The sequence below is a fragment of the Lagenorhynchus albirostris genome, chromosome 2 (genome assembly GCF_949774975.1).
Source record: "Lagenorhynchus albirostris chromosome 2, mLagAlb1.1, whole genome shotgun sequence".
NCBI classification, from domain to species: domain Eukaryota; kingdom Metazoa; phylum Chordata; class Mammalia; order Artiodactyla; family Delphinidae; genus Lagenorhynchus; species Lagenorhynchus albirostris.
In genome coordinates this window covers 58,057,799-58,069,909 of record NC_083096.1, presented here as the reverse complement: position 1 = coordinate 58,069,909, position 12,111 = coordinate 58,057,799, and the positions used below count along the sequence as shown (strand labels likewise).

Here is a 12,111-nt window from a genome sequence, read left to right as displayed (position 1 = left end):
AAATTGAGGAGGTGGTCTCTGACAGCAAGATTTATGATTTTTCCCCCTTTACCTCTTTTAGTAAGGGTGTATGTGTATGCTTCTGTGTAAGATTTTGTCTGTATAGCTTTGCTTCCAACATTTGTCCTAAGGTTCTATCCGTCCCTTCTTTTTTTTCTAAATAAGAATTTTTTAATTCAATAATTTTATTATACTTTATTTTATTTTTACTGTATCTTCTTTCTTTCTGTCTTTTTTCCTTCTTCCCCTCCTTCCTTCCTTCCTCCCTCCCTCGCTCCCTCCTTTCTTCCCTTCTTTCCTTCTTTGCTTCTTTCTTTCTTTCTTCCTTCCTTCCCTCCTTTCCTTCTTTCTTTCCTCATACTTCTACTAATTCCCTCTACTTTTTCTCCCTTTTATTCTGAGCCGTGTGGATGAAAAGCTCTTGGTGCTCCAGCCAGGAGTCAGGGCTCTGCCTCTGAGGTAGGAGAGCCAACTTCAGGACACTGGTCAACAAGAGACCTCCCAGCTCCACATAATATCAAACGGCGAAAATCTCCCAGAGACCTCCATCTTAACACCAGCACCCAGCTTCACTCAACGACCAGCAAGCCACACTGCTGAACAACCTATGCCAAACAACTAGCAAGACAGGAACACAACCCCACCCATTAGCAGAGAGGCTGCCTAAGATAATAATAAGGCCACAGACACCCCAAACACACCACCAGACGTGAACCTGCCCACTAGAGAGACAAGATCCAGCCTCATCCACCACAACACAGGCACTAGTCCCCTCCACCAGGAAACCTACACAACCCACTGAACCAACCTTAGCCACTGGGGACAGACATCAAAAACAGCAGGAACTACGAACCTGCAGCCTGCAAAAAGGAGACCCCAAAAACAGTAAGATAAGCAAAATGAGAAGACAGAAAAACACACAGCAGATAAAGGAGCAAGATAAAAATGCACCAGACCTAACAAATGAAGAGGAAATAGGCAGCTTACCTGAAAAAGAATTCAGAATAATGATAGTAAGGATGATCCAAAATCTTGGAGATAGAATGGACAATAGAATGGACAAAATGCAAGAATCAGTTAACAAGGACCTAGAAGAACTAAAGATGAAACAAACAACGATGAACAACACAATAAATGAAATTAAAAGTACTCTAGATGGGATCAATAGCAGAATAACTGAGGCAGAAGAACGGATAAGTGACCTGGAAGATAAAATAGTGGAAATAACTACTGCAGAGCAGAATAAAGAAAAAAGAATGAAAAGAACTGAGGACAGTCTCAGAGACCTCTGGGACAACATTAAACGCACCAACATTCGAATTATAGGGGTTCCAGAAGAAGAAGAGAAAAAGAAAGGGACTGAAAAGATATTTGAAGAGATTATAGTTCAAAACTTCCCTAATATGGGAAAGGAAATAGTTAATCAAGTCCAGGAAGCACAGAGAGTCCCATACAGGATAAATCCAAGGAGAAATACGCCAAGACACATATTAATCAAACTGTCAAAAATTAAATACAAAGAAAGCATATTAAAAGCAGCAAGGGAAAAACAACAAATAACACATAAGGGAGTCCCCATAAAGTTAACAGCTGATCTCTCAGCAGAAACCCTACAAGCCAGAAGGGAGTGGCAGGACATACTGAAAGTGATGAAGGAGAAAAAGCTGCCACCAAGACTACTCTACCCAGCAAGGATCTCATTCAGATTTGATGGAGAAATTAAAACCTTTACAGACAAGCAAAAGCTGAGAGAGTTCAGCACCACCAAACCAGCTTTACAACAAATGCTAAAGGATCTTCTCTAGGCAAGAAACACAAGAGAAGGAAAAGACCTATAATAACGAACCCAAAACAATTTAGAAAATGGGAATAGGAACATACATATCGATAATTACCTTAAATGTAAATGGACTAAATGCTCCCACCAAAAGACACAGATTAGCTGAATGGATACAAAAACAAGACCCATATATATGCTGTCTACAAGAGACCCACTTCAGACCTAGAGACACATACAGACTGAAAGTAAGGGGATGGAAAAAGATATTCCATGCAAATGGAAACCAAAAGAAAGCTGGAGTAGCAATTCTCATATCAGACAAAATAGACTTTAAAATAAGGACTATTAAAAGAGACAAAGAAGGACACTACATAATGATCAAGCGATCGATCCAAGAAGAAGATATAACAATTGTAAATATTTATGCACCCAACATAGGAGCACCTCAATACATAAAGCAAATACTAACAGCCATAAAAGGGGAAATCGACAGTAACACATTCATAGTAGGAGACTTAAACACTCCACTTTCACCAATGGACAGATCATCCAAAATGAAAATAAATAAGGAAACACAAGCTTTAAATGATACATTAAACAAGATGGACTTAATTGATATTTATAGGGCATTCCATCCAAAAACAACAGAATACACATTTTTCTCAAGTGCTCATGGAACATTCTCCAGGATAGATCATATCTTGGGTCACAAATCAAGCCTTGGTAAATTTAAGAAAATTGAAATCGTATCAAGTATCTTTTCTGACCACAACGCTATGAGACTAGATATCACTTACAGGAAAAGACCTGTAAAAAATACAAACACATGGAGGCTAAACAATACACTACTTAATAATGAAGTGATCACTGAAGAAATCAAAGAGGAAATCAAAAAATACCTAGAAACAAATGACAATGGAGACACAATGACCCAAAACTTGTGGGATGCAGCAAAAGCAGTTCTAAGGGGGAAGTTTATAGCAATACAAGCCCACCTTAAGAAGCAGGAAACATCTAGAATAAACAACCTAACCTTGCACCTCAAGCAATTAGAGAAAGAAGAACAAAAAAACTCCAAAGCTAGCAGAAGGAAAGAAATCATAAATATCAGATCACAAATAAATGAAAAAGAAATAAAGGAAACAATAGCAAAGATCAATAAAACTAAAAGCTCGTTCTTTGAGAAGATAAACAAAATAGATAAACCACTAGCCAGACTCATCAAGAAAAAAAGGGAGAAGACTCAAATCAATAGAATTGGAAATGAAAAAGGAGAGGTAACAACTGACACTGCAGAAATAAAAGAGATCATGAGAGATTACTACAAGCAACTCTATGCCAATAAAATGGACAATCTGGAAGAAATGGACAAATTCTTAGAAATGCACAACCTGCCAAGACTGAATCAGGAAGAAATAGAAAATATGAACAGACCAATCACAAGCACTGAAATTGAAACTGTGATTAAAAATCTTCCAACAAACAAAAGCCCAGGACCAGATGGCTTCACAGGCGAATTCTATCAAACATTTAGAGAAGAGCTAACACCTATCCTTCTCAAACTCTTCCAAAATATAGCAGAGGGAGGAACACTCCCAAATTCCTTCCACGAGGCCACCATCACCTTGATACCAAAACCAGACAAGGATGTCACAAAGAAAGAAAACTACAGGCCAATATCACTGATGAACATAGATGCAAAAATCCTCAACAAAATACTAGCAAACAGAATCCAACAGCACATTAAAAGGATCATACACCATGATCAAGTGGGGTTTATTCCAGGAATGCAAGGATTCTTCAATATACGCAAATCTATCAATGTGATAAACCATATTAACAAATTGAAGAAGAAAAACCATATGATCATCTCAATAGATGCAGAGAAAGCTTTTGACAAAATTCAACACCCATTTATGATAAAAACCCTGCAGAAAGTAGGCACAGAGGGAACTTTCCTCAACATAATAAAGGCCATATATGACAAACCCACAGCAAACATCATCCTCAATGGTGAAAAACTGAAAGCATTTCCACTAAGATCAGGAACAAGACAAGGTTGCCCACTCTCCCCACTCTTATTCAACATAGTTTTGGAAGTTTGAGCCACAGCAATCAGAGAAGAAAAGGAAATAAAAGGAATCCAAATCGGAAAAGAAGAAGTAAAGCTGTCACTGTTTTCAGATGACATGATCCTATACATAGAGAATCCTAAAGATGCTACCAGAAAACTACTAGAGCTAATCAATGAATTTGGTAAAGTGGCAGGATACAAAATTAATGCACAGAAATCTCTGGCATTCCTATATACTAATGATGAAAAATCTGAAAGTGAAATCAAGAAAACACTCCCATTTACCATTGCAACAAAAAGAATAAAATATCTAGGAATAAACCTACCTAAGGAGACAAAAGACCTGTATGCAGAAAATTATAAGACACTGATGAAAGAAATTAAAGATGATACAAATACATGGAGAGATATACCATGTTCTTGGATTGGAAGAATCAACATTGTGAAAATGACTCTACTACCCAAAGCAATCTATAGATTCAATGCAATTCCTATCAAACTACCACTGGCATTTTTCACAGAACTAGAACAAAAAATTTCACAATTTGTATGGAAACACAAAAGACCCCGAATAGCCAAAGCAATCTTGAGAACGAAAAAAGGAACTGGAGGAATCAGGCTCCCTGACTTCAGACTATACTACAAAGCTACAGTTATCAAGACGGTATGGTACTGGCACAAAAACAGAAAGATAGATCAATGGAACAGGATAGAAAGCCCAGAGATAAACCCATGCACATATGGACACCTTATCTTTGATAAAGGTGGCAGGAATGTACAGTGGAGAAAGAACAGCCTCTTCAATAAGTGGTGCTGGGAAAACTGGACAGGTACATGTAAAAGTATGAGATTAGATCACTCCCTAACACCATACACAAAAATAAGCTCAAAATGGATTAAAGACCTAAATATAAGGCCAGAAACTATCAAACTCTTAGAGGAAAACATAGGCAGAACACTCTATGACATACATCACAGCAAGATCCTTTCTGACCCACCTCCTAGAGTAATGGAAATAAAAACAAAAATAAACAAATGGGACCGAATGAAACTTCAAAGCTTTTGCACAGCAAAGGAAACCATAAACAAGACCAAAAGACAACCCTCAGAATGGGAGAAAATATTTGCAAATGAAGTAACCGACAAAGGATTAATCTCCAAAATTTACAAGCAGCTCATGCAGCTCAATAACAAAAAAACAAACAACCCAATCCAAAAATGGGCAGAAGACCTAAATAGACATTTCTCCAAAGAAGATATACAGACTGCCAACAAACACATGAAAGAATGCTCAACATCATTAATCATTAGAGAAATGCAAATCAAAACTACAATGAGATATCATCTCACACCAGTCAGAATGGCCATCATCAAAAAATCTAGAAACAATAAATGCTGGAGAGGGTGTGGAGAAAAGGGAACACTCTTGCACTGTTGGTGGGAATGTGAATTGGTTCAGCCACTATGGAGAACAGTATGGAGGTTCCTTAAAAAGCTACAAATAGAACTACCATATGACCCAGCAATCCCACTACTGGGCATATACCCTGAGAAAACCGAAATTCAAAAAGAGTCATGTACCAAAATGTTCATTGCAGCTCTATTTACAATAGCCCGGAGATGGAAACAACCTAAGTGCCCATCATCGGATGAATGGATAAAGAAGATGTGGCACATATATACAATGGAATATTACTCAGCCATAAAAAGAAACGAAATTGAGCTATTTCTAATGAGGTGGATAGACCTAGAGTCTGTCATACAGAGTGAAGTAAGTCAGAAAGAAAAAGACAAATACCGTATGCTAACACATATATATGGAATTTAAGAAAAAAAAATGTCATGAAGAACCTAGGGGTAAGGCAGGAATAAAGACGCAGACCTACTAGAGAATGGACTTGAGGATATGGGGAGGGGGAAGGGTGAGCTGTGACAGGGCGAGAGAGAGTCATGGACATATACACACTAACAAACGTAGTAAGGTATATAGCTAGTTGGAAGCAGCCACATGGCACAGGGATATTGGCTTGGTGCTTTGTGACAGCCTGGAGGGGTGGGATAGGGAGGGTGGGAGGGAGGGAGACGCAAGAGGGAAGAGATATGGGAACATATGTATATGTATAACTGATTCACTTTGTTATAAAGCAGAAACTAACACACCATTGTAAAGCAATTATACCCCAATAAAGATGTTAAAAAAAAAAATAATGTGCACAAATGTGCTTTGTGAACTGTAAATTTATTTTGCGGTTGGTGATGTGATGTGTGGGCTTATGATAGCATGCAGTCATTCTGTCCACATAAGGTAATGTTCAGCTCTTCTCTTTTGCCCAAGAGATTACAGTAAGCTTCCCTGCTCTCCAGGGAAATCAGGACCCAACTTTCTGCTATTTGCCCTCATCTGGTATGGACTTCTAAGTCAGGCAGGACTCTAAAACACAATCCCATTAAGATATTTAATCCACTCTCTGTCTTTCAAGCAGACAGACACCAAATCATCCCAAGTAGATAAGAATGTATTCTATTTATTTAAAGCATTCAAAGAAGACAATCAACAGGCACCTTTAGCATGTCTTCACATCACTTAACATCTTTTGCTAACAAGCTTTTAATAAACTAATAAGCTGCTCTATGATTAATCCCAGATTTTACATGCTACAATTTCAGTTTAACCCCGCATCCCATGTCCTGTTAATCAGGGGAGATTAAGAGCATTTAATGGTCTCTTCCTTTGAAACACCCCCCTTTCCCAAAACTGGCATCCTGCCCAACATAGAATGAAAAGGCAAATAATCACTTGCATCTAGTTATGTGAAGGCCACTTGCAGGTGATGACTCTCCTCTTCTTTGGGACCTTAGCTATGCTCGAGATGCACTGAGAGTTCTGCTGAATTGTTCTGGACTGCAACAAGTGGATATTGCTCTAAAGAGAAAGAATTGTTGGAACCAGTTTTCCCAAGCACTGTTTCACCATCATGGAGTCTACCTTGTTGCCAAGTAAGAACAGGGGCATTGAGAAATGTTCTCTGTCTCTTTCCCACCTGTTTCATCTTTCTTCGACTAAGCCACTGTGGGAACACAGTCGATAGCCACTCCAACTTCCAAATCTCTCCTAATGATCTGAATTGCCATTTGACTTCTACTTTTTCACTTATTTTGGGGGGTTTTACTTTTCCTTGCCTTGCTCTCTTACCTAGTGATGTAGACACCAAATTATTCTCCCTCCACAGAACAGATATGGAGAACTAGAGGTGAATCTGCTTTTTCCTTCCTCTGTTGTTAACTGATTCCTTCTCTGCAGGCATCAGACATGTGCTCCCACTTTAAAGAGGTCTGATAAAAACCTGTACCCAATGAGATAAATTTGGGAAAGTATAATAGAAGAGGACTTTTATCCACGGAGTCTGCGTAGAACTCATACTGAGCCCGCAGTTTACCTTGGATTAAGGAATATTCAAGAATATCTTTCTTTTTATCTGGTGATACAAAATATGAGGATAATGTTTCCCTCTTTTCTACCATTAGTATTTGCTGATGCAGAAAGTGTTTTCATCTTCTTTGCTAATTCAGTGCTTTATTCTTCTTTACAGAACTCTCAGTGACTATAACTTTCCACAGTTTCCAGACACCTTGCATTATCTCTATAAGCTCTCAGTGGAAGGTCCTAGAAGGCCAGAAGACAACGTCATCACAATAATATTCCTCACTGAAGTGAGTTTTATTACGAGACTGTGAACAACCAAGTTCTCATTCCCTTTCCTTATCCAAACTTAAATCAACTCTCTAATGTTTTGTCTCCCTCTCCGAATATTGATTCTTACCAAAAGTTAAGACAATAACAGATATCTGAAGCTGAGGGGCGTAAGGCGAAGATAGATTTATGAGAGGGTTGTCCCTTTAGACTGTTTCAGGAGTTGGCCTTTGTAGTTTCCTAGGGGGTGCGGATTTGCACAAACTAATAATTTTTGTAGTCCTAGTTCATATTTCTTTACAAGCTTCTTAAAGTATATAGGGATAATTAAGTTTACTAAAGGTGGTAAGTAACATCTAGTGTCTAAACGATACTTCAGACTGCCTAGGGGAAAAAAGGAATGGGCTAAATAACTGGGTAACATGAAGATATAGAACTATATTACTTTGTATATGAGTATTACATCAAATATTGGAATGCCATACCAGAGTTAAGCAAATTGAGGCAGTACTTTTGCTTACAAAAGGCATGTAAAAAGTTCTATAAATTGAAATTATCTGAGTCAAATCTAATTTTCCATAAAAGTAATATATAATAAGGAAGTATTGATCTAAGGTACGATGCCAAATATTCCCAAAAGTTTTACATTTCAAACTTCATGTCAAAACAGTTAATAAACTATAAAAGGCATACCCATACAGTATACTATATACTCCGTTTTTTCTTTTTTTTTTTTTTTTTTTTGCGGTACGCGGGCCTCTCATTGTTGTGGCCTCTCCCGTTGCGGAGCACAGGCTCCGGACGCGCAGGCTCAGTGGCTCACGGGCCCAGCCACTCCGCGGCATGTTGGATCCTCCCAGACCGGGGCACAAACCCGTGTCCCCTGCATCGGCAGGCGGACCCTCAACCCCTGCGCCACCAGGGAAGCCCTACTATATACTTCTAAAGCTTTCACAAGGATACATGAATTAGTTTAACTTAACATTGCAGTAGCAAATCAGTATTTTTCTAACTTGCTTAATCCATTTGAACCTCTCATTATTTTATTATGTGACTCATTATTTTTATTGTACTACCCTTTAAGTATGTACAAACACCAAAAAGGTCTAAACATGAGATACAAAATCCCTTCCATAAAATGCTACATTTAAAAGAAATTTATAAACTACATAAGATTTATGTAAGCATCATTAATATACCTAGATGGAAACCTAGTTGCCTCTCTCATCATGAATGTAATGCTTCCTGCTACTGGAGATTGGCATGCCTATCTTTCCAGGAACTCAGCAATGACCACACTCTCCCACCACTTTTCTCTGTTTAGAAATTCTGGGCAATCGTCAACTTTCCAGTTCAACTGTGAGGTCCCTTGGCCTTTTGTTGTTCTGAACACACAATCTATGCATTTTACCTTATTTTGGTCTTATCAGCCAGTGATACCTAAGATAGTATTACCAATGCCTATGCCATTTATTTATATATATTTGTTATTTCTAGTTTTCTACTGATATAAATAGCAATCAAGTTCTACTGATATAAATAGTAATCAAGTTTACATCTTTGTGCCTAAATCTTCTTTCTTTTGGTATTTTCGATTATTTTCTTATAATAGATTCCAAGAATCTGAAATAATAACCAAAGGGTATAAACATTCTCAAGGCTAAGGATTTTTAACACCAAACCGCTATCTGGAAAGCAGTGCCAATCAGAGCTCCCCACACAGCTCGTGGGTCTGCTTACCCCACAGCACTCTCACCACCATGAACAAGCTTTCCAATGTGTGAGGCAGATGTGATGTCCTGTGGGGTGATTTGATTTGTACTTACTGTTTAAAATTTTAGAGAGTTTGAACATTTTTAAAATATTATTTATAAATTAAAGTTCCATATTATGAACAACCTGATCTTTCCTTTACCTATTTAACTATTATGATCTTAGTGTCTTTCTCTGTGAATTGTATGCTTCTCTCTCTCTCTCTCTCTCTCTCTCTCTCACACACACACACACACACACACACACACACACACCCACAGATTTGTGAAAGATCAAGTAATACATGAACAATGTGCTTTGTACATCCTTAGTGAGATAAATTGCAAGGACAAAAAACATCTGTAAAGAAATATTTATTTTTCCTCAGGAGGTTTATTGATGTTATATGTGTTGATATCATAATTTTAAGACTAGTATATGCATTATATGGTAGAAAACGAATAAGTAAACATATTAATGCTATTAGGCACCACGGTTTTCCAGGTAAGAGAAAGATGAGGCAACATAAAAGTGTAAAAAGTTAACGTAAACTCTGTTATTCCACATGTGAAAATTTCTTTCATCATATATATAAAACAAAGCATGTATTTCCTATTCCATCTGCTACTTCTCCTTCCCTCTATGGGCACAGAAATATATGTAAAAATATGTGTAAGTATTTAGAGTTTTAGTGTGATTTGTGTTTGTTTTACTGAAAATGTCTTGATTTTTATGACTGAAGCAAGAACAATGCCTGGCCATTACTCTGCCTATGAACTTAATTGTTTTCTTTTAGCTTCTCAATAATTTCTTCAAGGACCCATTCCCAGAAGAATTTTTGGTTCTCTTCAGAAACTGGGTCAATGACTCTGATCCTGCAGTTAGCAAACTGAGCCTTCAGAAGATTGCCAGCATGGCACCGGTTATCAACGAGGTACGTGTGTGTGTGATCTGTGTCTGCCAGCACCATCGAACTCATAATCTGAGATTTGGTAGAACTCAGTATCCTTACTGACAAAACACTGATTATTTTTTAGTTTATACATCACTAACACAATATCAAAGCTGTGCGTTTTATCAGTAAGGAAACTGGGTTGAATGGAAAGGATGTGTTAAGTCAATTTATTGGCTTTATCACCTTATTTATATTTTTCCCAGAAAATCGCTCATTACACTCAGAATTTATCAGCATTGCTCTACATGAACACTCCTGTTACACTCTAAACCACACATACGTTATTTTCCACTCCAACATACACACATGCATACACATTAATTTCCTGTCTCAGAGCACTCGCTCAAGCTTTTTCTTCCTTTATACCACTTTCCTCCTTCACCCATTCACATTTTTCTTATTTTCCAATGATCAGCTCAAGTCGAACTTCACTGGATATTCTGGTCTCTAGCAGCCTCAACCCTTTCAGGGCCACACCAACTATAAGCACTTGCTTATATAATATTTCATATTTATGGCTCTCTACCTATGACTCTTGAACCAACAGCATCAGAGTCTTTTGGAAATTTGTTAAAAATGCACACTGTCGGACTTCCCTGGTGGCGCAGTGGTTGAGAGTCCGCCTGCCGATGCAGGGGACACGAGTTCGTGTCCCGGTATTCTGGTCTCTAGCAGCCTCAACCCTTTCAGGGCCACACCAACTATAAGCACTTGCTTATATAATATTTCATATTTATGGCTCTCTACCTATGACTCTTGAACCAACAGCATCAGAGTCTTTTGGAAATTTGTTAAAAATGCACACTGTCGGACTTCCCTGGTGGCGCAGTGGTTGAGAGTCCGCCTGCCGATGCAGGGGACACGGGTTCGTGTCCCGGTATGGGAAGATCCCATATGCCGCGGAGCGGCTGGGCCCGTGAGCCATGGCCGCTGAGCCTGTGCGTCTGGAGCCTGTGCTCCGCAACGGGAGAGGCCACAACAGTGGGAGGCCCACGTACCGCAAAAAAAAAAAAGCATACTGTCAGGCCCTATCACAGGCCTATGGAATCAGAAATCCTGGGGGTTGTGCCCACCAATCTATGTTTTCAGAAGTCCTCCAGGTAATTCTAATGCAGGTTGAACTTGAGAACTACTGTCCTATATCATTTCCCACTAAGTCATGTGAATACTTCTTGCCTTCCAGGAAGAGTGTGTCAATGCATACACCTATGTGTTGTAATTCTTTTGTAAATTTCAAAGTAGCCTGCACAATGCTGAGACTGTAGATATTCCATAAATTATTACTGATTTAATAATAAATTTAATAATAAATCCTAGTATATCCATTAAGCATAGTCTCTGAAAGCTTAAAGCCTGTCAGTGGGCACTCATTTTGCATTTAGAACGAAATGAGCCATAGTTTATTTGCTTTAGATAAATCATACAAGTCAATAGGATGTATTGTGAACAGAAAGTTAGTTATTGCCTTGTCTAGTCCTCTTACCAATGCGATTGACAATGTAACAAAGTTGTCTAGGAAAGTGGGAGAGAAACAGTGGAGAGGGATCTGTTTTGAGGTTTCACATACTATCTATTGGTAAAGACTCCAGCCAGACACAAGTGCCCTCTGGCTGTTATTTTGGCAAATATAATTTATTTCTTTTACTTCCTTTCTTTCCAGCCTTTCTTTCACTCCTTTTGTGTCTCCTTTTCATGCTTTAATTGCCTGATATTCTGCTTGTCTCTGATCTGCAATTGATGCCCATGACCTAGCTCAGCAGCTCAGTGGCTCTCATGTCCAAACAGGTCATTGTCACCTAGTTTCGAGGTTATACTGCCCGTGGTGTGTTGGTAAATGTTTAAACAAGCAGCTCTGTGAA

The 12,111-nt window shown here is 38.5% G+C and overlaps 1 protein-coding gene across 1 annotated transcript in view; it reads left to right on the top strand.

Annotated features, from left to right (window-relative positions):
* MROH9 (maestro heat like repeat family member 9) overlaps window positions 1-12,111 on the top strand; it is a 97,628-nt gene that overhangs the window by 70,887 nt on the left and 14,630 nt on the right. The window contains exons 13-15 of the mRNA XM_060141844.1: window positions 6,714-6,851; window positions 7,445-7,565; window positions 10,094-10,231. Of these exons, the coding sequence (XP_059997827.1) occupies window positions 6,714-6,851; window positions 7,445-7,565; window positions 10,094-10,231 (397 nt within the window). The remainder of the gene's footprint in view (window positions 1-6,713; window positions 6,852-7,444; window positions 7,566-10,093; window positions 10,232-12,111) is intronic.